Source organism: Oncorhynchus mykiss, chromosome 8 (genome assembly GCF_013265735.2).
Source record: "Oncorhynchus mykiss isolate Arlee chromosome 8, USDA_OmykA_1.1, whole genome shotgun sequence".
Lineage (NCBI taxonomy): Eukaryota > Metazoa > Chordata > Actinopteri > Salmoniformes > Salmonidae > Oncorhynchus > Oncorhynchus mykiss.
Genome location: NC_048572.1, coordinates 16,731,126 through 16,758,733, shown reverse-complemented (window position 1 = coordinate 16,758,733; position 27,608 = coordinate 16,731,126). Strand labels below are relative to the sequence as shown.

General features: G+C 41.7%; 1 protein-coding gene across 3 annotated transcripts in view; it reads left to right on the top strand.

Moving 5' to 3' along the window:
- The first annotated feature begins 616 nt into the window (after positions 1 to 616).
- The window catches only part of LOC110529501 (ubiquitin-conjugating enzyme E2 J1), a 36,956-nt gene continuing 9,964 nt past the window's right edge, over positions 617 to 27,608 (top strand). Inside the window, exons 1-5 of one of the 3 annotated variants that reach the window (XM_021611737.2) lie at positions 617 to 954; positions 21,843 to 21,908; positions 23,582 to 23,655; positions 24,902 to 25,033; positions 25,680 to 25,764. In XM_021611737.2, coding sequence (XP_021467412.2) covers positions 924 to 954; positions 21,843 to 21,908; positions 23,582 to 23,655; positions 24,902 to 25,033; positions 25,680 to 25,764 — 388 coding nt within the window. In that variant the 5' untranslated portion in view covers positions 617 to 923. Of the gene's footprint in view, positions 955 to 21,808; positions 21,909 to 23,581; positions 23,656 to 24,901; positions 25,034 to 25,679; positions 25,765 to 27,608 lie in introns of all 3 variants that reach the window. The other 2 variants (XM_021611740.2, XM_021611739.2) reach the window with 2 other exon arrangements.

The window sequence follows — 27,608 nt, the reverse complement described above, 5'->3', positions numbered from 1 at the left end:
TATTTTATAATGATGTTATACATGGAAGGCAGTCATGGCGTGGTCGGGCTACATTAATAATGTACACACAGCTGGCAATTGCCTGCTGGGCAGTCATTGGTTTTGAGTGTGAGTCTCACACAAAATAACATAATTTGAAAATTTTATAATGTTTGAAAATATTACATCATATTTTGTGAATCATTTGAGGTGGATTTAATCAAATGAAGATTAATTACATATAATCCTGTGTCCTGTACTCGTATTCCCCTTGATGCAAGTTGGCAGGCTGAGGTGGAGGACAGCTGGCTGGCAGTACAGAGACAGAGTCGGCTGGAGGGTAAAGATGTAAAAGGGGAGGGTCCTGGGGTACTGCAGAGATTACATTAACCACAGCCGCAAAGCCCTCCCTTTAATCCTGTTTCACCATGGAGCTATGAAAGGCCACTGCAATCCCATTAAAAATGTTTCTGGATAAATGGGAAAATATTCTGCATTGGCGCAAGTATGAATGCTCTCTCACTTACTCACACACACACACACACGCACACACACACACACACACACACAGAAAGAGAGAACGAATGAAATAAAGTGTATTTGAATAAAGTTTTATTGTTCAAAACTTGACTTTTCTACTTCCTGTTTACGTTTATCCAGTGACATCACACGACTAACATTTTTCTTCGAACAGGTCATCGTCCCACCAAACTTGTGCCACGTCAGGATTTACGTTGTAGCTAACTAATTGATATGACAGTTAGCAAACTAACTGCATACGACTTTTAGCTGTTGCTGAGCTTTACCGAATATACTGTTCGAATGTTTAGGACTTTTCAGACGAAGCAAAAGTCAGTGTTAGCTAGCTCCTAGCTAGCTAGTAAAGTCAGCTGTCTCTCGTAAACATACACCAGCTACATTTTCAGTCCCGTTGACTTGTTAAAATGGAGAACAAATACAACCTGAAAAGCCCAGGTAAGTTTGTAAATATAACAGTTTTTACTCCTTTCAATATCTCGAACGAGCAAAAAACAGCGAAGGTGCTATCCTGGCTCGCTAAACTAATGCTAGCTAGCTTGGCAGAAATTATTAGGTTTGATTTACTTCCGCATTGGGTTTCCCATAATGATGGAGTGATGCCACCCTCATTCTATTAATTCATTTATCTATCTAGCTACCTAAGACATGACATCCCTTTCACTTTACCACCATGTTAGCTAGCTTGTTCCTGGATGTTTATCCAACTTCGTACCCAGTGATAATTTAATAATCAGACAAAACACAAATGATATGACATTAAGAACTAATCACACCGGCAATATGGCTTTTTACAGGCGTACTGTCAGTTAATAACAAGTGACTTCCATGACACTGACATATAGCACTCATTAACTGAAGTCATGATATAGCTTTGTCTATTTTTGTATTGCTGCTCATTTGATCAGACATCATGGATTCATTGAACATTGTTTAAATCCAAAGTTGATGTCTAAGTCTTGTAGCTATTTGCATTCACTAACACCTTACTAAAAAATACTATAATCTAAGCAGTGAGCCCTGGTTACTACCCGCTTCAAAATATTGAACGCGTTTCAGGCACATCTGACGTTGACATTGTTGTTCTGGCTTGTCTGGTCCAAGGAGATACACACGCACAAGAGCACACTACAGGCAGGTGCAACATTTGTTTATTTGGATCCCCATTTGCTTTTGCAGAAGCAGCTCCTCATCCTGGGGCCCACAAAAAATATGCAACATGACAAGTAACAAAACACTGACAGACAAGGAAAGTCACAGACATTTTTAAATACGATATACAAACAATGCAACAAAAATAATACAAACAATACAACAACAAAAATAATATGTGTGTCCCCTTACACCCCCTGCTGTTCCTTGAGTTGTTTTTCATCTGTTTTTTAAGGTAATTTTGCTGTTTGATTGAATAATTGGAGATGGGAGTTCCATGGGTCTGTATAAAGCTGCATTACCGTGAATTTGTTTTGGACTTGGGGACTGTGAAGAGACCCCTGGTGTATGGCTGGGCGGTATACCGTATTTTACGATATACCAGTATTGATGCACACCGGTGTGGGTTTTTACTCTACATTCTATAATGGTATTTGAATGTTTGGTTTGTTAAATGTGATATGCCGTGTGTAGCTTCCATTTTTATAGTTTACTTCGCTACTTAAGTAATCTCTCTCCACTCTCTCTCTCCATGCCGCTTTCCACACAGAACTAGCCCCGCTCCCTGTCACTCAAGGAGTACATTTGCTGTTCCTTCTCGACCACGAGTCTCTTGCGTTCAGTCTCTGCATGGTCAATGCAGCACATGCAACTATGTTGATGATAACGATGCTGTTTTCACTGCTTCTTAATATAAATCCAATAGTGTTCTGTAATTACACTATCAGTTTGTGTTTCTTACATCTGCAAACTGCTAGTTTGTATTTTCTTAGTAAGCTAGTAAGAGAAAACGTAACTAGCAATACATGCATGAAGTAGCTAAGAGAGAACATTCAATGTAGCCAAAAATTATAGGGTGCCTAGGGAACTTTTTGGTTTCTACTTTTTCACAATAACTCCTCCCTGGCATTTTCATTTGTTGTCATGTCAATCACTGTATTCAAAGTGCCCACAATTTCTTTTCTTTTTTAAATTTGTAAAAAAAAAATTTTACCTTTTATTTAACTAGACAAGTCAGTTAAGAACAAATTCGGGAGCCCCACAGCTATTATATTCTAACTATAGAGTTAGAATAATTATTCTATTTCCGGGATTCCAACAGTTCAACCAAGTGTTTCTCTCTAAATTCTCTCTAAAAGTCAAAGCCCATATTATGCAGCCCTACGTTTCAGTGTGGCAATGACCTCAAATGAGTGCAGGAAATGCAGAAATTGATAAATGCAGAAAATGTATTTTTGTTGAATTGAACAGTATAAAACAATCAGAATGGAAAAATGCCCATTGAAATCACTTAGTGCATTTGGGAAAGTATTCAGAACCTTTCACTTTTTCCACATTTCGTTAAGTTGAATCATTTTTTCCCCTCGTCAATCTACACACAATACCCCAAAATGACAAAGGGACAACAGGTTTTTAGAAATGTTTGCAAATTTATAAAAATAAAAAATACCTTGTTTTTAACATTTATTTCATTTAACCTTTATTTAACTAGGCAAGTCGGAATACTTATTTACATAAGTAGTCAGACCCTTTGCTATGAGACTCGAAATTGAGCTCTGGTGCATTCTGTTTCCATTGATCATCCTTGAGATGTTTCTAAAACTTGATTGGAGTCCACCTGTGGTAATTCAGTTGATTGGAAAAGGTTTGGAAAGGCACACACCTGTCTATATAAGGTTCCACAGTTGACAGTGCATGTCAGAGCAAAAACCAAGCCATGAGGTCGAAGGAATTGTCTTTAGAGCTCGGAGATGGGATTGTGTCCAGGCACAGATCTGGGGAAGGGTACCAACAAATAATTCTGTAGCACTGAAGGTCCCCAAGAACACAGTGGCCTCAATCATTCTTAAATGGAAGAAGTTTGGAACCACCAAGACTCTTCCTAGAGCTGGCCGCCTTGCCAAACTGAGCAACGGGGCGAAGGGCCTTGGTCAGGGAGGTGGCCAAGAACCCGATTGTCACTCTGACAGAGCTCCGGAGTTTCTCTGTGGAGATGAGAGAACCTTCCAGAGGGCCAACCATCTCTGCATCACTCCACCAATCAGCCCTTTATGTTAGAGTGGCCAGACAGAAGCCACTCCTCAGTAAAAGGCGCATGAGCACCCGCTTGGAGTTTGCCAAAGGCACCTAAAGGACTCTCAGACCATGAGAAACAAGATTCTCTGGTATAATGAAACCAAAATTGAAGTTTTTGGCCTGAATGCCAAGTGTCACGTCTGGAGGAGACCAGGCACTGCTCATCATCTGGCCAATACCATCCCTACTGTGAAGCATGGTGGTGGCAGCATCATGCTGTGGGGATGGTTTTCAGCGCAGGGACTGGGAAATTAGTCAGGTTTGAGGGAAAGATGAACAGAGCAAAGTACAGAGAGATCATTGATGAAAACCTGCCCCAGGACCTCAGATTGGGGTTTAGGTTTACATTCCAACAGTTCAAGGATCTTAAGAACAAAGAATGGGAGAAACTCCCCAAATACAGGTGTGCCAAGCTTGTAGCGTCATACCCAAGAAGACTCGAGGAGTATTGTGTGTAGATTAAGCGGATAAAACAAACCATTTAATCCATTTCAGAATAAGGCTGTAACGTAACAAAATGTGGAAAAAGAAGGGGTCTGAATACTTTATGAATGCACTGTGTTGTCACCCTAGGTTCACGGACTACTCAAAGCAAATGTACCTATTTTTAATTATTCAAAAACATAAAATACCGTCATAGCGTATTTTTTTGTAAATATTGTGATTTGATATTTTGGCCATATCGCCCAGCCCTACCCTGGTGGCATGTCTTATGGACCCGTGTTCGAGGTGAATGTTATTTTATTATGCAGACAATCTGGAATTTATGACAGTAATATACAGTGCCTTGCGAAAGTATTCGGCCCCCTTGAACTTTGCGACCTTTTGCCACATTTCAGGCTTCAAACATAAAGATATAAAACTGTATTGTTTTGTGAAGAATCAACAACAAGTGGGACACAATCATGAAGTGGAACAACATTTATTGGATATTTGAAACTTTTTTAACAAATCAAAAACTGAAAAATTGGGCGTGCAAAATTATTCAGCCCCCTTAAGTTAATACTTTGTAGCGCCACCTTTTGCTGCGATTACAGCTGTAAGTCGCTTGGGGTATGTCTATCAGTTTTGCACATCGAGAGACTGAATTTTTTTCCCATTCCTCCTTGCAAAACAGCTCGAGCTCAGTGAGGTTGGATGGAGAGCATTTGTGAACAGCAGTTTTCAGTTCTTTCCACAGATTCTCGATTGGATTCAGGTCTGGACTTTGACTTGGCCATTCTAACACCTGGATATGTTTATTTTTGAACCATTCCATTGTAGATTTTGCTTTATGTTTTGGATCATTGTCTTGTTGGAAGACAAATCTCCGTCCCAGTCTCAGGTCTTTTGCAGACTCCATCAGGTTTTCTTCCAGAATGGTCCTGTATTTGGCTCCATCCATCTTCCCATCAATTTGAACCATCTTCCCTGTCCCTGCTGAAGAAAAGCAGGCCCAAACCATGATGCTGCCACCACCATGTTTGACAGTGGGTATGGTGTGTTCAGGGTGATGAGCTGTGTTGCTTTTACGCGAAACATAACGTTTTGCATTGTTGCCAAAATGTTCAATTTTGGTTTCATCTGACCAGAGCACCTTCTTCCACATGTTTGGTGTGTCTCCCAGGTGGCTTGTGGCAAACTTTAACCGACACTTTTTATGGATATCTTTAAGAAATGGCTTTCTTCTTGCCACTCTTCCATAAAGGCCAGATTTGTGCAATATACGACTGATTGTTGTCCTATGGACAGAGTCTCCCACCTCAGCTGTAGATCTCTGCAGTTCATCCAGAGTGATCATGGGCCTCTTGGCTGCATCTCTGATGTATGAGCTGAAAGTTTAGAGGGACGGCCAGGTCTTGGTAGATTTGCAGTGGTCTGATACTCCTTCCATTTCAATATTATCGCTTGCACAGTGCTCCTTGGGATGTTTAAAGCTTGGGAAATCTTTTTGTATCCAAATCCGGCTTTAAACTTCTTCACAACAGTATCTCGGACCTGCCTGGTGTGTTCCTTGTTCTTCATGATGCTCTCTGCGCTTTTAACGGACCTCTGAGACTATCACAGTGCAGGTGCATTTATACGGAGACTTGATTACACACAGGTGGATTGTATTTATCATCATTAGTCATTTAGGTCAACATTGGATCATTCAGAGATCCTCACTGAACTTCTGGAGAGAGTTTGCTGCACTGAAAGTAAAGGGGCTGAATAATTTTGCACGCCCAATTTTTCAGTTTTTGATTTGTTAAAAAAGTTTGAAATATCCAATAAATGTCGTTCCACTTCATGATTGTGTCCCACTTGTTGTTGATTCTTCACAAAAAAATACAGTTTTATATCTTTGTTTGAAGCCTGAAATGTGGCAAAAGGTCGCAAAGTTCAAGGGGGCCGAATACTTTCGCAAGGCACTGTATTTAAGACCAACTTATTATGAATCACCCATTCCAATACTGACTGCAGCTCCTTATTTAGAATTTTAGTGAGCTCAGTGGCTTTGGGTGCTGACCTGTGAATGTGGAATCATGCGCATGCATAGTTATTCTAGCTTTGTCTATGACCAGTGGCAAATGATTTGTGAAAATAGGAAAGAATAACGGCCCAAGGCAACTGCCCTGAGGGACACCGCACTGTACAGTGCCCTCCACTAATATTGGCACGCTTGGTAAATATGAGCAAAACAGTCTGTAAAAAAATATATTTGTTGTTTATCCTCTTGGTCATTCAACTTTTAATTAAAGTAAAATAATTGAAAGAAAAAATACATTCCTAACATATATATATTTTTTTTACGCGTGCCACAATTATTGGTACACCTTCATTCAATACTGTGTGCAACCTCCCTTTTTCCAAGATAACAGTTCTGAGTCTTCTTCTATAATGTGTAATGAGGTTGGAGAACACATGGCAAGGGATCGGAGACCATTCCTCCATACAGAATCTCTCCAGATCCTTAGGATTCTGATCCTTCTGATTCTCTCCTCTTCAGCTCATCCCACAGGTTTAGGCCAGGGGACTGGGATGGCCATGGCAAAACCTTGATTCTGTGGTCAGTGAACCATTTTTTGTGTTGATTTTGAGGTGTGCTTTGGTTCATTGTCCTGCTGGAAGATCCAACCAAGGCCCAGTTTAAGCTTCCGAGCAGAGGCAGTCAGGTTTTGATATAATATCTGCTGGTACTTGATGGAGTCCATGATACTATGTATCCTAACAAGTTGGCCAGAGCCTTTGGAAGAAAAACAGGCCCACAACATCAAAGATCCACCACCATAATTCACAGTGGTGATGAGGTACTTTTCTGCATGGATATCTTTCTGTCTATTCCAAACCCACCTCTGGTGTTTGTTTCCAAAAAGCTCTATTTTAGTCTCATCTGACCATAGAACCTGGTCCCATTGAAAGTTCCAGTAACGTTTGGCAAACTGTAGGTGCTTGAGATTGTTGTTTGATTACAGCAACGGCTTTTTTATGGCAACTCTCCCAAACATCTTGTGGTTATGTAGGTGGCATCTGATCGTAGTTTTGGAGACTTTTTGACCCCAAGACCCAACTAACGTCTGCAATTCTCCAGCTGTGATTCTTGGAGATTTTTTGGCCCCTCTAACCACCCTCCTCACTGTGCATGGGGTCAATATAGACACACGTCCTCTTCCAGGCCGATTGTTAATATCTCCAGTTGCTTTAAACTTCTTTATTATTGCCCTGATAGTGGAAATTTACATTTTCAATCATTGAGCTATTTTCTCACAGCCATTTCCTGATTTGTGCAGCTCAACAGCCTTTTGTTGCACATCATTACTGTATTCTCGGGTCTTTCCCAGAGTGATGGATGACAATGGGAGCTTGGCCTGTATGTCACCTCATGTATACCCCAGTGAAACAGGAAGTCATGGCTTACCACTTAAGTATTCCTAATCACTCAGGTGAACTTAATGTAAAATATGCATGGGAAATACATCAGTTAGATTTTACTTAAGAATTTCTAGGGGTGCCAATAATTGTGGCACACATGTTTTGAAGAAAAATATTTATTTAATTTACTTAACATTTATTTTTTTCAATCATTTTACTTCAATTAAAGGTTAGTTTTTTTGTGAATATTTTGAATCAAAGACCAAGCGGATCAACAGCAAAGACATTTTTATTACAGCCCATTTTGCTCATATTTACCAAGGGTGCCAATATAAGTGGAGATCACTGTACATATCTGACATCAGGTTGTTTTTTTCTTCTGGTGATATAGATCTATGGCGCCCTCTTGAGGCATTTGTCTTATTTCATCAAATGATAAGCTGAAAGCTTCAGAAAAGCTCAATGCATAAACTCAGCAAAAAAAGAAACGTCCCTTTTTCAAGACCCTGTCTTTCACATATCTTCATTGTAAAGGGTTTAAACACTGTTTCCCATGCTTGTTCAATGAACCATAAACAATTAATGAACACGCACCTGTGGAACGGTCGTTAAGACACTAACAGCTTACAGATGGTAGGCAATTAAGGTCACAGTTATGAAAACTTAGGACACTAAAGAGGCCTTTCTACTGACTCTGGAAAAACACCAAAAGAAAGATTCCCAGAGTTCCTGCTCATCTGCGTGAACGTGCCTTGCAAGGAGACATGAGGACTGCAGATGTGGCCAGGGCAATGAATTGCAATGTCCTTACTGTGAGACGCCTAAGACAGCACTACAGGGAGACAGGATGGACAGCTGACTGTCCTCGCAGTGGCAGACCACGTGTAACAACACCTGCACAGGATCGGTACATCCGAACATCACACCTGCGGGACAGGTACAGGATGGCAACAACAACTGCCCGAGTTACACCAGGAACACACAATCCCTCCATCAGTTCTCAGACTGTCCGCAATAGGCTGAGAGAGGCTGGACTGAGGGCTTGTAGGCCTGTTGTAAGGCAGGTCCTTACCAGACATCGCCGGCAACCACGTTGCCTATGGGCACAAACCCACCGTCGCTGGACCAGACAGGACTGGCAAAAAGTGCTCTTCACTGACGAGTCGCAGTTTTGTCTCACCAGGGGTGATGGTCAGATTCGCGTTTATCGTCGAAAGAATGAGCGTTTCACCGAGGCCTGTACTCTGGAGCGGGATCGATTTGGAGGTGGAGGGTCAGTCATAAGACTTAGCTTGTTGTCATTGCAGGCAATCTCAACGCTGTGCGTTACAGGGAAGACATCCTCCTCCCTCATGTGGTACCCTTCCTGCAGGCTCATCCTGACATGACCCTCCAGCATGACAATGCCACCAGCCATACTGCTCATTCTGTGCGGGATTTTCTGCAAGACAGGAATGTCAGTGTTCTGCCATGGCCAGCGAAGAGCCTGGATCTCAATCCCATTGAGCACGTCTGGGACCTGTTGGATCGGAGTGTGAGGGCTAGGGCCATTCCCCCCCAAAAATGTCTGGGAACTTGCAGGTGCCTTGGTGGAAGAGTGGGGTAACATCTCACAGCAAGAACTGGCAAATCTGATGCAGTCCATGAGGAGGAGATGCACTGCAGTACTTAATGCAGCTGGTGGCCACACCAGATACTGACTATTCCTTTTGATTTTGACCCTCCCCCCTTTGTTCAGGACAACATTATTCCATTTCTGTTAGTCACATGTCTGTGGAACTCGTTCAGTTTATGTCTCAGTTGTTGAGCCTTGTTATGTTCATACAAATATTTACACGTTAAGTTTGCTGAAAATAAACGCAGTTGACAGTGAGAGGATGTTTCTTTTTTTGTTGAGTTTAGTTGATTTTATTAAAACACCTAGGGTGTGTCTTGGAAAAATACATGTTTAAAAATTTGGACTAATTGATTGGTCGAAAGAACAGATGACTTTCAGTCGACTCCAGAAATGTTTAATCTTAATCTTATTATCAATTTCCTTTAACAATCATCAGTCATCAGAGTCGGTGTAGTACAAGTTGAGTGCCCTTCTCTATATGCATGCTGAAAGTCAGTAGTTAACTTGTTACTGAGTGGGTGGGAAGAACATGCCACTTTCAACCAGTTCCAATCAGTTGCACTAAGCTCCATGTGTTCGCAGGTTCTGTGGTTTCACACTCGATCAAATTAGAGATGGTTTCTAGATTTCATTTTCTGCCTTCTGTGGCATTTGCCTTGGGCTCTGTCAAGATAATCGAAATGTACCGAGACCTTGTTTTAGCATGAAGCATTTTTTTGCCTGTCGCTTCTGGCACACTAGATCAGGTATAGAGGTAGAATTCTTGTCCTTGCACACTTGGTGTTGGTTGGCAAGTGAGCTGGATTTAAGGTAAGGACTTAAAGGAAGGGCTTACAATAAGGCTTGGGTTAGCTAGAGTTTGGATTTTGAGAAATAAGTCTGAGGCAATAGTTGAGTTAGAGAAATGATCAAATAAAAAAACTTGGTTCCAGTTTTGAAATGGGGTCAAAAGAAGGATAAGGCTGCAACACTTTGTAGTAGTTCAATTATATTATGGGGAACTAGAGGAATTATTCACATTGTAAAATAATGCAATTACAGTTTGCCCTCTGTGTGGAAAAGCAAATGAAGATCCTATGTTTAGAGTATCACTTTCCACCTTTTGTCTCTGAGACCTGGCATTACCTCCCAGTTTGGAGAGCAGACAGCTGTGAACAAACAGCATTAGAAACCCACAACCAAAACATTGTTCCCGTCCCAAATGGCACCCTATTCCCTATATAGTGCACAACTCATAGTGCTCTGGTCAAAAGTAGTTCACTATATAGGTAATAGTTTCAGGTTTTAATGTCTTGTGCACAAGTGCTGTGAAATGTCGTTCTTGCAAGTTCTAAACTCAACAATTCAGTGATCAATATCATTGTAGTACTAAAAAAATGACATGGTAGAAGAAAAATACATGAGAAATAAAAATGAGTGCCATTTGGGACGTAGCCCTTCTCTACGTTTGGAAAGGGGAGTGGTCAGTAGTGAGCGCCAAGTTTTCCATCATCACCTATGTCTCTAAACCCTATCGTGTCTTCTTAAGAGTTTGGTTAAAAGTGGTTACATAACGGTGTCTCCCTGTTCACAGGACAAACCCTGCCTGAATCGCCCCCAGCTGCAAACACTAAAATGCGTTACGTAAAACGATTTTGTGTACAGGATTATAATCCTATCTCCCAGGGCCATTGACCGAAACCCTTCTCACCACTGGAGTCAGGAGGCCCATGTGGCAGCAGAGGCTTTTCTTCTTTCACTCCCACTCATTGTTATTATGAGACATGGCTAAAAAAGCACTCCACATAAAATGTGTCCCAAATGGCACCCTATTCCCAGGGCTCTGGTCAAAAGTAGTGCGCTGAGTGTACAAAACATTAGGAACACCTGCTCTTTCCATGACAGACTGAACATGTGAATCTAGGTGGAAGCTATGATCCCTTATTGATGTCACCTATTAAATCCAGATGTAGATGAAGGGGAATGGACAGGTTAAGGTGCGGGGAGCTGCCTTTATCGACATCCACGTCTTCTGCGCACTTTTAAGTGCCTTTTTAAGAGGTATGATTGTAGGTCTCAGGTGCACTGGTTTGAGTGACAAGAACTGCAACGCTGCTGGGTTTTTCACACAACGAATTGAGTCTACTCTTAGGGTTAAAGGGGGTGCAACTCAATATTAGGAAGGTGTTCCTAATGTTTTGTAGTGCACTATAAAGGGAATACAGTGCCATTTGGGATGCAGCCATAGAAAACCAATGAGGGTTTTGGGCTCCTGTCAAAGTGCATCCAGGTGTTTGAGGAGGACCAACGGGCAGAGATCCAGCCCTAGTCTGTCTGTTCCTTTTTAGGGACAGTCACAGCATTGACAACTTCCATAGGGAGATAAGTGCTTCACATGTGTAGAGTTTTTTTATTTCACCTTTATTTAACCAGGTAGGCTAGTTGAGAACAAGAGTTCCACTCCGATGCTAACCATGTCTCCAAGTAATGTGGCGTGAGGAACTTTGATTGTATTCAGCAGAGCAATTAACTGATCCAGTGAAGAAAAAAACGTCACTGTCTGTCTGCAACATCTGGTCCCTGTGTATCAGCAATGAGTATCAGTATTGATGAAAAGTCTGTGAGCCATGGTAAGAGCACTGTCATGTAAAGCTTGACATTACTGTTGTCCTGATCTAGTTTATTATGATTTTGAACAGCTGGATTCTTACTGACAAAATTATGCAATACTGTTGTCAAGGATTTCTTTCTTATTATTTTAGCTCTGTATCCTAACTTGTGAATTTTTACGATAACTCACCATGCTTAACCGATAGCCTGACTCTCACTTTCAAAAGCCCCTGATCCCACAGTGGCTTTAATGAGGGACGGCTGAGTAGTTTAGCCTATACGAGGGGGCATGTTCGCTGTCGGATGAGGGGTCTGAGAACTGCATCTCACCTTGCTATCCCCCGGGAAACACGAGTGCAGACTAAGCTATATCAGACTACTCCAAGACCATGCCGATTTGACCACCCACATGCGGGAAAAAAAATAACTAGGCTTTTTATTCTCTTCAGGCTTTTTTTCTCTCTCCCCGCCACAACCAGAGTGCCAAGTGCTTTTTTAAGGCAGCTGCATCTCTTTCAGTAGTGGGAGCCAGTGCTTAATCCCCAAACCAAACGAATTGGACTTGAGGCTGGGTGGTTCTTAGAGTGCTTAGTGGCGCTCCAGGATAGATTCAGCTCAGAAGAACGGAGTGCTCACATGGCCATAACACACATTTTTACTTGACCTTACACTCATTATAATATAGCCCTTGAACAATTAGGCTATGCATCAAACTCCCCAGATTCAGAGTTAGAAGTTTACATATAGCCTATTTGCCTAGTAACAAATGGGCAATTGCAACTTTAGGACAAGGTAGGTAGGCTAAATGCACAATAGGAATAGGAAGTGTAAGCTATGTAGCCCTATACTGCATGTTCCCTCTCATGGCAGCTGTCTCTTCCAGATGATCATCACAGAGGGGGGTGGTGTGCACAAGCCGACCACACTGCTAGTGTTATCTGGAAATCAACCCTCCAATGACCTGTCAAATCAACTCCCAAATGAAACCACTCAGTATACAATATTTTGCTCTTCATCCCACCAGCCCACTGTATTAAACCTGGTTAGTCCAATAGTGGGTGTTTTCTGTGAAATCTCAGAATATTAGTCAGCCAGCTGCTGAGAGAGACAACCACCATGCCGAAGTTGGAGTTGGAGGGGGACCCACATATTACCGGACAAACTGACAGCTGCCATGGCCCGGGGATCAGACCCATGACTGGAGAGCTTAGTGGCACAGGCAGTGTCTGAGTCGCCATTGGCCATGCCATCAAAGCCTGGTGCTGACGGACACCCAGTCATCACCGTAATCAGGCTGAATGAGACATGGAGCTGAGACATTCCAAGTGGCCCTCAACATAACAAGCCTGGCATGCCCACCTCTGATACCGTATCTCACCTCCGTCACAATAATTTCCCCATCGCTGAACCGCAAAGAAGTCCCAAGTGGAATATTTTGTCTGCCACCCCACAGCAGTAGAGATAGACGGCAGGTATCAACTTAAAAATTGTGAAAATCTGTATCCACACGTCCACATACAGTGCCCTCTGTAATTATTGGGACAGTGAGAAAGTTACAGACACACAAATATCATACCCCCAAGACACCATTACAATAACGGGAGGTTATCATTTTTGTGGGTGTATGATATTTGTGCGTCTAACTTAATCGCTCATCATTATTCACGATTCATTCAGTACTATCCATAATCATGGTAGCATCTACATTAATGTAGAAGTGTTTAGAAATATATTCTATTCTTATTTACAATAAAAGTAACTCCAAAATGCTACAAAACATTATTTACCATTAATTTCTATTGGGTGCAAAATAAAATGGAACACAACCAAAACAAATAGCAAATGCATCCAACAAGTTTGTAGAGTCAAAAGCTTGATATAATCATTGTGTGCTAGGAATACGGGACCAAATACTAAACATTTGACTACTTGAATACACATAAGTGAGTTTGTCCCAATAGTTTTGGTCCCCTTAAATGGGGGCAGGCGGTGGACTATGTACAAAAAGTGCTGTAATTTAATATGGATGAAGATACCCTCAAATTAAAGCTGACATTCTGCACTTTAACCTCGTAGTCATTGTATCATTTCAGATCCAAAGTGCTGGAGTACAGAGCCAAAAGAAGAACAAATGCTTCACTGTCCCAATAATTACAGAGGGCACTATATACTGTAGACTCCCTCACCTTTTTTTTTTAGACCAGAAAACAGAGTTTTCTGCTCATAATCACACATGGTCCTCCTCCACAATAGCTCCTCCTTTGTATGATTGCATCATCTGTTGCTGCTGGGGAGTGCGAGAGAAAGGATTGCTCGCTCTGCTTTGCAGGCTTGTTGTGTGAAGACCTGCTGGAGAGTTGTGCCCTAGTTTGGACAGTGCTAACTCACAGTGGCTGTCACTGTAATTTATTGCCCTTGCTGTCTCCTCCGGTCCAGGGTTTCTGTGGGCCCAATGCATTAAGGCAGAGGTTGTAGCGCACACACATGCAAACCATACACTGCATTCGGAAAGTATTCAGTTCCCTTGACTTTTTCCAGACTGATTCTAAAATGGGTTAAATTGTTTCCCCCCCATCATTCTACACACAATAACAAAGCAAAAACAGGTTTTTAGAATTTTTTTGCAAATTTCTACAAAATAAAAAAATGATACATTTACATAAGTATTCTGACCCTTTACTCAGTACTTTGTTGAAGCACCTTTGGCAGTGATTACAGAATCAAGTCTTGGGTATGACGCTACAAGCTTGGCACACTTGTATTTGGGGAGTTTCCCATTCTTCTCTGCAGATCCTCTCAAGCTCAGTCAGGTTGGATGGGGAGCGTTGCTGCACAGCTATTTTCAGGTCTCTCCAGAGATATCCAATCGAGTTCAAGTCCGGGCTCTGGCTGGGCCACTCAAGGACATTTAGAGACTTGTCCCGAAGCCACTCCTGTATTGTCTTGGCTGTGTGCTTAGGGTCATTGCCCTGTTGGAAGGTGAACCTTCACCCCAGTCTTAGCATTCTGGAGCAGGTTTTCATCAAGGATCTCTCTGTACTTTGCTCCGTTCATCTGTTCCTCAATCCTGACTAGTCTCCCAGACCCTGCTGCTGAAAAACATCCCCACAACATGATGCTGCCATCACCATGCGTTACCTTAGGGATGGTGGCAATTTACCTCCAGATGTGACGCTTGGTATTCAGGCCAAAGAGTCTTGTTTCTCATGGTCTGGGAGTCTTTTAGGTGCCATTTGGCAAACTCCAAGCGGGCTGTCATGTGCCTTTTTCTGATGAGTGGCTTCTGTCTGGCCACTCTACCATAAAGGTCTGATTGGTGGAGTGCTGCAGAGATGGTTGTCCTTCTGGAAGGTTCTCCCATCTACACAGTGGAACTCTGGAGCTCTGTCAGAGTGACCATCGGGTTCTTGGTCACCTCCCTGACCAAGGCCCTTCTCCCCCGATTGGTCAGTTTGGCTGGGCGGCCAGCTCTAGAAGAGTCTTGGTGGTTCCAAACTTCTTCCATTTAAGAATGATTGAGGCCAGTGTGTTATTGGGGACCTTCAATACTGCAGACATGTTTTGGTACCCTTCCCCAGATCTGTGCTTCGACATAATCCTGCCTCGGAGCTCTGCGGACAATTCCTGTTTTGCTCTGACATGCACTGTCAACTGTGGGACCTTTAAATAGACAGATGTGTGCCTTTCCAAATCATGTCCAATCAATTGAATCTACCAAAGGTGGACTCCAAGTTATAGAAAGGATGATCAATGGAAACAGGATGTACCTAAGCTCAATTTTAAGTATTATAGCAAAGGGTCTAAATACTTACAGTGAGGGGAAAAAAGTGATCCCCTGCTGGTTTTGTACGTTTGCCCACTGACAAAGAAATTATCAGTATATAATTTTAATGTTACGTTTATTTGAACAGTGAGAGACAGAATAACAACAAAAAAATCCATAAATACGCATGTCAAAAATGTTATAAAGTGATTTGCATTTTAATGAGGGAAATAAGTATTTGACCCCCTCTCAATCAGAAAGATTTCTAGCTCCGAGGTCTTTTATGAGATTAGGAGCACACTCTTAAAGGGAGGGCTCCTAATCTCAGTTTGTTACCTGTATAAAAGACACCTGTCCACAGAAGCAATCAATCAGATTCTAAACTCTCCGCCATGGCCAAGATCAAAGAGCTCTCCAAGGATGTCAGGGACAAGATTGTAGACCTACACAAGGCTGGAATGGGCTACAAGACCATCGCCAAGCAGCTTGGTGAGAAGGATGGTGCGATTATTCGCAAATGGAAGAAACACAAAATAACTGTCAATCTCCCTCGGCCTGGGGCTCCATGCAAGATCTCACCTCGTGGAGTTGCAATGATCATGAGAACGGTGAGGAATCAGCCCAGAACTACATGGGAGGATCTTGTCAATGATCTCAAGACAGCTGGGACCATAGTCATCAAGAAAACAATTGGTAACACATTACGCCGTGAAGGACTGAAATCCTGCAGCGCCCGCAAAGTCCTCCTGCTCAAGAAAGCACATATACATACATGCCCATCTGAAGTTTGCCAATGAACATCTGAATGATTCAGTGGACAATTGGGTGAAAGTGTTGTGGTCAGATGAGACCAAAATGGAGCTCTTTTGCATCAACTCAACTCGCCTTGTTTGGAGGAGGAGGAATGCTGCCCCAAGAACACCATCCCCACCGTCAAACATGGAGGTGGAAACATTATGCTTTGGGGGTGTTTTTCTGTTAAGTGGACAGGACAACTTCACATCAAAGGGACGATGGACGGGGCTATGTACTGTCAGATATTGGGTGAGAATCTCCTTCCCTCAGCCAGGGTATTAAAAATGGGCCGTGGATGGGTATTCCAGCATGACAATGACCCAAAACACACGGCCAAAGCAACAAAGGAGTGGCTCAAGAAGAAGCACATTAAGGTCCTGGAGTAGCCTAGCCAGTCTCCAGACCTTAATCCCATAGCACATCTGTGGAGGGAACTGAAGGTTCGAGTTCCCAAACGTCAGCCTCAAAACCTTAATGACTTGGAGAAGATCTGCAAAGAGGAGTGGGACAAAATCCCTCCTGAGATGTGTGCAAACCTGGTGGCCAACTACAATAAACATCTGACCTCTGTGATTGCCAACAAGGGTTTTGCCACCAAGTACTAACTCATGTTTTGCAGAGGGGTCAAATACGTATTTCCCTCATTAAAATGCAAATCAATTTATAACATTTTTGACGTGTTTTTCTGGATTTTTTTGTTGTTATTCTGTCTCTCACTGTTCAAATAAACCTACCATTAAAATTATAGACTGATCATTTCTTTGTCAGTGGGCAAATGTACAAAATCAGCAGGGGATCAAATACTTTTTTCCCTCACTGTATGTAAATTTGTTGTTCATTTTTTATACATTTGCAAACATTTCTAAAAACCTGTTTTCGCTTCGTCATTGTGGGGCATTGTGTGTAGATTGATAATGTTTTATTTAATCAATTTTAGAATAGAGCTGTAATGTAACAAAATATGGAAAAAGTCAAGGGGTCTGAACTTTCTGAATGCACTGTATATCTTCTGCCATGACCTCTTGGCTCCCTACAGTCTTTGTTCAATATTTACTGTACTATTCATTCATACTATACAAGGTCCTTAAGCTCTATCCACTGTTCTTTCTTCATACTAAACTAGGCAGTTGTATTCCTTATTGTTTTCTGGAAGAATATTATTTTAAGCACTGTGCAAATGTTAAGCACTGCAAATTAATATATATAATATTAAGCACTCTGTCAATTAATCAAATTGTATTAGAATGCAACACATTTGAATTGATACCCTGGTCGGTGTCAACAAAGAGGGTACATTTGAAAAGCCGCTCACTCTAGGAGCTTGGATGCAAAAATTTAATGGCAGCCTCTCGTTTTAACAATAAATTATCAAGGTCACCCCCTCTCCTAGGGAGGGTGACATGTTCGATGCCAATATAACGCAGAGACGAAATAGAATGGCCTGCCTCCAAGAAGTGGGCCGCAACTGGGTAAGTAAAGTTTTTACACCTAATTGTGCTACGATGCTCTGAGATACGTACTTTTAATTTGTGCTTTGTTTTACCCTACATAATTTTTACCACAAGGACAAGTTATAAGATAAATAACTGCCTTAGTGGAGCACATAATAACACCTTTGATTGGGATCGATTTCCTTGTTTGTGGGTGTTTGAAGGATCTACATTTATAAGTGCCATTGCATTGAGCTCAGCCATTACATTTGTAATTTCAATCCAGTAGGGGCGCAAATAGACGTTGTTCAGGAATATCTTGAGTGTACCAATTGGTCTCTGAGATTTCTGCCCCGCGAGAATACGACCAGGGAAGGTACAAAAACACATTACCGAGACTATCATCGGATTTTAGGATGTGCCAATGTTTGTGAACAATACCCTTAATTTGTTCAGAGCACTTTGAACAGCGGGTAGTTAGAACACAAGAATGCGTCTTTTTGCGAGACTGACCTTGAAAAAGGTCATGTTTTGTTTTGAATTTTCTCAATGGCAATATTAATCTGATCATTCTTGTAGCCCCTCTCCTTGATTCTTTTGATTCAACAGAATTGGCTGTAGGGCAAACTATTTTTCAAGGGAAGTGGGTGACAACTATCAGCCCTCAACAAACTGTTACGATCAGTAGGCTTCCTGTAAAGATCAGTGTATAGAACATTATCTTCACACAAGATCAGAAGATCAAGAAAACTGATTTGACGTGTGTCAGATCGCATAGTAAATCTCAAATGATAGAAAAACATGGAATGCCTGGAGCTGTTTTGCATCACCCCTCCATAGAACACAAATATAATCCATATACCGTTTCCAAATAATGATGTGAGGCAAGAAAACATTTGAGAGGATTGAAAATAGACTGTTTCTCCATGTAACCCACATACAAATTAGCATAGTTAGGAGCCATGGGGGATCCCATAGCAGTAACAAAGAGGGTACAACCTATTGCACAATTCCACAGAAAATGATTAATATTTTCTTTGTTATGTGCTTGAAGTTGTGACTAGCTTGAGTGCTTACATACATTTCAGCTTTGTTGTATTGTGCCACTTCCCGTTGAAGCTTAGCATCTATTTGTAACAGATTTCCAAGCTGTATAAACATAAATGCATCTGTCGGTGTCTGACTCCTACAACATGATGTCTAAGCTTGATTTTTTTTTTTTTTTTTGCATCAGCAAATGTCCATAATATATCTGTCGCTAATAGTGAAATTATACAGTTTTACAGTATTACTTACCCGCCAGTGTTATGATTGGCTGTGATATTTGTATTTCTCCTTCCGGGGGAAAATCTGTTGGAAAAATGATACTGGGAAAGCTGTTCTGACTTTGGCTGTGTTTATCAAGTGGATTTGCTAATTTCCTAGTTGCTACAATTCTACACTTTTCGCTCAATTTCAGTTTATGTGAGAAAACAGGCACTGAATAGTGTAAGTTATCTAACAATTTTTACAGAATGGCACAAATTCCCCGATATCAGGGTACTCATGTTTGCTTTCAGAGCATATTTGATCCCAAGTTATAAGGGGGAGCGATACCTCGGTGTCTCAGTACCATCTAAATCGCTGTGAAATATATTTTCAAATACACAAAATATCGTTTTTACAGCTATTTGAAGTTGGTGGACCAACACCACTGTTTGAAGCTGGTGGACCGAAACCACTGTTTGAAGCTGGTGGACCAAAACCACTGTTTGAAGCTGGTGGACCAAAACCACTGTTTGAAGCTGGTGGACCAAAACCACTGTTTGAAGCTGGTGGACCAAAACCACTGTTTGAAGCTTAATTTTTTGTTATGGAAAATATATTTCCCAGCGATTTAGATGTTACAATGATTCCCTACACTATTCAGTGCTTGTTTTCTCACATAAACTGAAATGATCAGTTTAGTAACACTGTCATTCCACTATTAGCACCAGAAATATTTTAGAAATTTCCTGAAATTACGATGCACCTTTTAAAGCCACAGTAGAAACCATTCGCTTCACTAATTTAACAAGTCAGGATGTGAAAATAACTTTCTCAGACAGTATTTTTTTGGGGTAAATATTATTCCCCCATTTCTTTGGTCACACTGTTTGACCTGCATGTCATTCGCTCTTCGAAAGGTGCTTATTGATAATTATTAGCATGTCATAACTAGGGCTGTGGCGGTCACGAAACTTCGATTGTCAAGCAAATAACTGTTGATCTCACTGTAATTGACCGTTAAGTAACGAACACATTTAGCATCTCCTGGCTTCCACATATAGCATACAAGTCACTGATACCTTTGGAACATCTACATTTTAAAAAGTCTAATAAATCCATGTAGTATAGCCTACACCTTCACAATAAATCCATTTTTTTTTTATAGACAGGTCTAAAGAAACATGAAGAAAATGTTTTTATTTCAGAAAAACAGAATAGCATTGTCATTATGTTAGGACCTGATCTGGCTATGCCATATTGCTGTGGGCTACACTAGTTCATTTAGCAGACAAGATTTGCTTCGAATTCCGTGGCATTATTTATATATTATTTCATAGTATGAATACAATTAAACAGAGCTGAATAAAATAGAAAATATATTATCTCCAAATGATTTGAGGGAGTGTGGTTAAATAACTAGGTACTCCTATATGCTTAATTTAGAGTTATTCATGTATCTTTAGTTGTTCTACAAACATTGGGCTATATGTTTAGATTTTTAATACATTGTAAGGCTGCATGATGCGACTCTAATGATGATTTGAAAAAAGTGTCTTGAAAGGCATGAGCTCTGCTTTATTTTCTGCGCAGGCTGTACACACTTCATCACTCTCATTCACAATTTGACAAGCACTTGATAATGCCTCGAATTTCACAGTGGCATCCCCTTTGTGTGGCCTTAATGCACCCTAAAAAAATCCATGCCTTTTGTGGCCAGTGGCCATGGTGTCCTTGGCCCGGAGTGTTGCGTTGTGCCCTTCTCACTGAGTGCTGCGGGCTCTGAAGCACCTCTCACTCACATGGGTCTCCATCACGTGATCGGGTCTTTCTCACAGGCTACAAGTGAAGACCGACACACCGGGGACGCAACTGCGTCCTTATCCAATTCCGAGGTGCATATTTAAAATATTGGAAGAACTGTCCACATTTACTTTTCGTCAGCCAATAAGATGAGTAATTCTAATGAACAGCAAAAGCACTAGCCTATGTAAATCTACTATCCCCCAAAGTACAAAAGTTTACCTATTATATTCTGTGCGAGAAACAAATATTCCAAACATAGTCTGGGACAGTTGTGGGATGCTATAGATCTCAAATGAATACAACCACTAGCATCAAAACCACTTTTTTACACTATGTGGCTGACACAACAGATCATAACGTTTAGCTTAAAATGTTGATAAACTATTAGGCTATTTCTTCACATTATAAGCGCAGCAGTGCACACACAGCAGTAGGCTATAAGGGCCAATGTTCCATTAGCGGGATACCACCATTATCAAAAGTGACCGGAAATGCGATTATGCATGTGATGCTTTTATTATAAAGGTGCATTTTTATGGTAAATGATCTTCCCCAAACTGGACACTCGCACACTGCTAGGCTCTACACCTCTTGTAAAGTGGATCAATGTGCTTAATTTTAAGAAGTTATTTGGACACTTTCCTGTTTTGGAGGACGCATGGTTCTCGACCTTCGCCTCTCCCGAGTCTGTACGGGAATTGCAGCGATGGGACAAGACTAACTACCAATTGGATACCATAAAATTGGGGAGAAAAAGAGCTAAAACGTACAAAAAACTACATTTAAAAAAACATATAGGCCTTTGGGCTATGCTACATGAGGTGTGATACTATTATTTGAAGAAGTTGCAAAAAAATGCTTCGTTTCTTGCCTTATGCTGGGTGTCATTCACAAGTGATAGGCTAATATTGTCACCCATCAGACTATTCTTGATTTAATATTGTCTTTACATATACTAAATAATGTGTGAAATGTGTTTTGATTTAGAATGGACCATTATCATGCACCTGTCTCGATACAGGGGCAACGGAAAAAATACATAGCGAATGGAGGACGCTTTCCTGGGGTTCATTTTCATGCCAGCCAGGTAGGCTATACTCCTATTGTAAAGTTAAGCAATGTGCTTAATATTAGGAAAGTTGAGAAATAAATATTGTAAGCCTAGCCTATAGAAAGCTGATGGATCCTCCTCTTTTTAATAGATGCCATCATTGTTGTCTCGCGGAATTGTATAGCCTATAGAAATGTTGCACAACATGAGCTCATGGCCTCTTATGAAGTGTCTGATTAGATTTTCGAATAGATTTGCATTCATGTCAGTGATTTAAAGGGACCATGGAGTGCTGAGTACCAGGTAGTTAATACGTTTGGTAGGCTACTAATGACCATCAGCAGCATCAGAGCTTGGAGAAGCCTAATTACACTGACTAAACGGCCATTTGGAATTCGACTGCCTTCATGACTCATAACCGCCAGTGTTTGGCGGTAATACAGTCACCGCAACAGCCCTAGTCATAACCTCATCTTTAGTTTATGCAAAAAAAAAATTCCCCCAGAAAGATAAACTTGATCTTACCATCTGTGAGTAAACAGGGGGGTGGAGGGGGAAGAGTTTACTCAGCACATTCTAGTTTCACACACCTTCTCTTTTCAGTGTAGGATTACAGAATAGTACAGATAGTTAGATCTTTAGAGGGTCTGGCCCGAGGCGAGATTAGACCTGGAACATGTGCCCCGGGAGGCGTGTGGTGTCAGCCTCTCTGTTCCACTGCCTTCCTCCCCTGCCCTTCGCCCTATAGTCATACAGGGGATGTGTCTGAAAACCTTACTAGCTGTCAAATCCTTGTTTCTCCTGTCCTTGTTTTTCTCAATTCCTCTCAAAGCAGGTTCAAGGGAGGGACCTTGGATCCTCTCCTTCAATGTGCTTTAAGAGAAATTTTGGAAACTAGAATGCAGGAAGCAAGGATTTGATTGCTGGTAATGTTTTCAAACATAGCCAGGCCAACCAGGGTTTCTTTCCAACTGATGGTCCCCACTCCCACTCCTGAGCTCATTTCACAGGCTCACTTCTTCTAAAGGATTCCAAACCAATTCCGTTCATCTGAATACCCCTTAGTTCCACTTTCCTTTTCCAATTATTTTCCAATTTCGGTTCCATCTCGCCTGCTTTTCAACGGGTCGGTGGGTAAGCGTAACAACTCAATAACTGAACAAACATAGAGAACTCCATGACCTTGCGCGCTGACAATTTTTTTCAATTTAAAATTTGTTTTCGATTTATCAGGGGCTGCTGCAGCACCCTCAGCACCCATACTTCCCGCAGCTATGAGGGCTGTGTACTTTAATTCAGGAGTCTAGCCTACTGTTGTGTCAGTAGGGCTCTATAAAATCTATTATTTTTTGCCTGATTTCATTTAGTTTTTCCCAAAAATCATTTAATGCATTTTCTAGTAAGTTCAATACATTTTGTCGATTTCCTACTAAGTTCAACACATTTTTGAATATTGTTGAATTCTGTTTTAATGTCTGAATCCTGTGATTCTGTCCGCGTTTTCCACAACGCAGATTTTATAGGGCCCTATATTTGTCTGTGGATATGGGGATGTAGACCTACCGGTGGAGAGGATGCCTGGAACACCACATGCTAGTGGAAGTAAACTGCAAGCTTGGTGTCAGCTGGGATAAAGAATGAGTGGATGTCAGCTTTACCTGGCGCTAACCGTGATGTTTTGTTTGTTCTCTTCACCGGTTGGGTGCTAGCTGTGAAGAGGCTGATGAAGGAGGCAGCTGAACTGAGGCACCCCACAGAGCACTACCACGCCCAGCCACTGGAGGTCAGTCATACCTGGGGCCACCCAAACTCACTCAGGCTCATCATCAGATGACGCTTACCTGACACACTTGTCTAAATTGATGGTTCATGTGAAGGAAATGCTATAACTACCCCCAGTCACATCTAGCTAAGTGGATGGGTCACTATTGTCTAGACATGTACACGTTCATCAAATACAATAGATGGCCGAAATCACCCCCAGACATACCTGGCTAATTTGATGGGTCATGTAATAATTCGGCCGAAGTGGAGTCTTTTGTTTAGACATGTAGCTAGCTAGTAGGTAGCTAGCTAGCTAAACAATGAAACGGCATAATCCCAACTCATAAGACTAACCAATACAAACATTGTCATAGCTGTAGTATAAATATGCAGGTAGCTAAAGCTAACAAACTAGGTTCAATGTTAGCTAGCTAACATTAGGCTATAACTAGCAATGCAAATGGTTTTTCTGATTCTAATAATATTACTACACAGATCATACACGTAACTTTAGCTAGCGAGCCAGCAAGTTAATGTTCCCTAACTGAGAGATTGAACTTGCAATAAAAATGATTTTCTGACTAAATAAAAAACTTATATCAGAAAATGTAGCTAGACTCTTACCCGTATAACATGGATGAATTCTTCATGGCAGGCTGGAACCATTTAACCATTGTTTGTAGCTACATCTTGTTTGGCCAGCGTTGTGTCAAGTCACTCCGGTTCACATTGACCGTGGCATGTGCAGAAAGTAGCCCATCACTTTTTCCAAATGATCTGTCGATAGCGCCTGCTAAATTCAAGGCATCAATGTTGTTGAGAGAAGTAGCAAAACTTTTGTTGTTCTTGATGGCTAATGCTATATCTTTCAAAAAACGGAGCGTTAGCAAGGACTGTCAACACATACTGAAAAGCTCACATTACAAACTGAAGCATTCTACATGGCAGACCAATCCAAACTCATCTCCCAGCATGTCCAGCCCTTCCATTATCTCAGCCAATCATGGTTGGTGGGAAGGTTCCTGACTTTTTCCGTGGCTAAACCAATTAGGCTTAATTTAACAATTTTATTCGTATTTATGGATGGAATACAAGTTTGTTATGAAGGCACATGAAAGTTCACATGTTCCAGAAGGCATTTTAATTAAAAAAATAAATGTTTACGTTCAAATGCCTCTCCTGTGTAGTAGTGATGTGCAACATATGCCTAGTTTCCTGAAACGAGTCACATATGTGTTTGTGACTGGCCTGTTGTCTACCTGCAGGATAATCTGTTTGAGTGGCACTTCTCTGTCCGCGGGCCCCCGGACTCAGATTTTGACGGTGGGGTTTACCACGGCAGGATCGTGCTGCCCCCGGAGTATCCCATGAAGCCCCCCAGCATCATCCTACTCACAGTAAGACCCCCAGCACACACACATATACACACACACTTATGAAGATATTCCCCTCTTTTGATCAATCACAGCCAATTATGTGTAAATTGAAGTAACAAAAAGCAACCAATCAAATTATCAAAGGCTGGATGATAGACAGCTATAGATGTCTTTTCTAAACCCGGAGCCATATCATGACACACCGAGACACTATTGTCAGAACAAAGCCATGCCTGTCACTGCACTGTCACAGAAAACTTGAATGGTTCTGTGGGAAAGAAGCGGTAATGTGTTTTTTTTCATGCACCAATAATAACCTGAAGAATCAATGACAGGCTGATAAAAGCCAGTGGATCAGACAGGTTGTGACAGTCTTTTTTTATGTCCAGAGTCTCTTTTTTTCTCTCTCTCTCTTAGCTCAGGCTGGCAGGTTTTACTTGGTCTTTGAAGGCTCACTCTCTTTCTTTCTCTTAATATCCCTCCCTTCAACCACCCCCAGCCTCCACCTCACCTCAGCCTGTCTCACTGTCTCCCTGTTGCTTGTTCAACCTGGTTGTCATAGACCGTGATATGGTAATAGAGATCCTATCATCGAAATCCTATAAATCACTTATCTTTATTATACATGTATTCTATATGTAATTCTATGGATATGCTTCTCTTTCAGCCCAATGGAAGATTCGAGGTGGGAAAGAAGATCTGTCTGAGCATCTCTGGCCATCACCCGGAGACATGGCAGCCATCTTGGAGCAGTAGGTATCCCTTTGTAACTGGTGTCACTGTGCTTGCTTAACAGTACAGATACCTTCTTCGTGAGCCCGCACTGGTACTCGATCTCAGATCCTCTGCCTCGCTAACACGTGACCACCACCACTATTGAAAAGATGGCAGCCTGGCAGATAGTTTGGCTTACTTTAACCAAAAAAGGTCTTGAAACAAGTTAGAAAGGGCTAATTATCTTGATAAATTTTCTGTGTAAGCAAAATCAAGTAAATGGCTTGTCTCCTCCAGCCTGGAGAGACACACACACACCCAGCTCACCACACAGTCCTTGTTCCCTCTTCCAGTCCTACTCATCCAGCTGCTGCACTAAACTTAGCCTAGCATCCCCACTCACTCGTTCTCTGCCTGCCAGGGACCAACACGAACAAACGACGGATTAAGACTTTTAATTTGAATTTAAATGAAGGCAGATATGCAAATGTTTTTTTGCTCAGGCATTTTTGTTCTATCGTTGAGCTTTTTCCCCGCAATTTAAAGAGTGGAAACTGGAAGGGGCTGAAAAGAAGACTTCATTTCAGAACAAAGTAAATAAGAAGAAAGTGTGTCACTGGAAATGCATATTTGGCACGCACATCTTATTCGATCACAAAGCCCTGTATTGGCAGCAGGCAGCACACTATTTCCTACATTAAGTCTGATATTTCCATTATTTTCTGGCATGATTTCATTTACCACCGTTAAGCCATCCTATTCCTGAGTATTCCTCTCACGTTATTCTCCGTACCAAAAGCATGGAAATGTAATCAGATTCAATGGGAGAATCCCGCACTGCTTTTCTTTATATCACTTTCGGGGTATTTTAATGAGCATACAAAAGCTCATCTAAAATAACTCCTGCTTTTGTCCTCTGGGGTCACATGGCAAGCCATGCTCAAGGTCCTAAACGATATCATAACCTCCATCGATAAGAGACAATATTATGCAGCTGTATTCATAGACCTGGCCAAGGCTTTCGACTCTGTCAATCACCACATTCTTATTGGCAGACTCAACAGCTTTGGTTTCTCAAATAACTGCCTTGCCTGGTTCACCAACTACTTCTCAGATAGAGTTCAGTGTGTCAAATCGGAGGGCCTGTTGTCCGGACCTTTGGCAGTCTCTATGGGGGTGCCACAGGGTTCAATTCTCGGGCTGACTCTCTTCTTTGTATACATCAATGATGTCGCTCTTCCGCTGGGGATTCTCTGATCCACCTCTACGCAGACGATACCATTCTGTATACTTCTGGCCCTTCTTTGGACACTGTGTTAACTAACCTGCAGACGAGCTTCAACACCATACAACTCTCCTTCCGTGGCCTCCAACTGCTCTTAAATGCAAGTAAAACTAAATGCATGTTCTTCAACCTATCGCTACCAGCACCTGCCCGCCCGTCCAGCATCACTACTCTGAACGGTTCTGACTTAGAATATGTGGGCATCTACAAATCTCACATTAAGCTTCTCCAATCCAAAATGAAATCTAGAATCAGCTTCCTATTTCGCAACAAAGCGTCCTTCACTCATGCTGCCAAACATACCCTTGTAAAACTGACCATCCTACCGATCCTTGACTTCGGCGAATGTAATTTACAAAATAGCCTCCAACACTCTACTCAGCAAATTGGATGCAGTCTATCACAGTCACCAAAGCCTCATATATTACCCACCACTGCGACCTGTATGCTCTTGTTGGCTGGCCCTCGCTTCAAATTCGTTGCCAAACCCACTGGCTCCAGGTCATCTATAAGTCTTTGCTAGGTAAAGCCCCGCCTTATCGCAGCTCACTGGTCACCATAGTAGCACCCACCCATAGCACACGCTCCAGCAGGTAT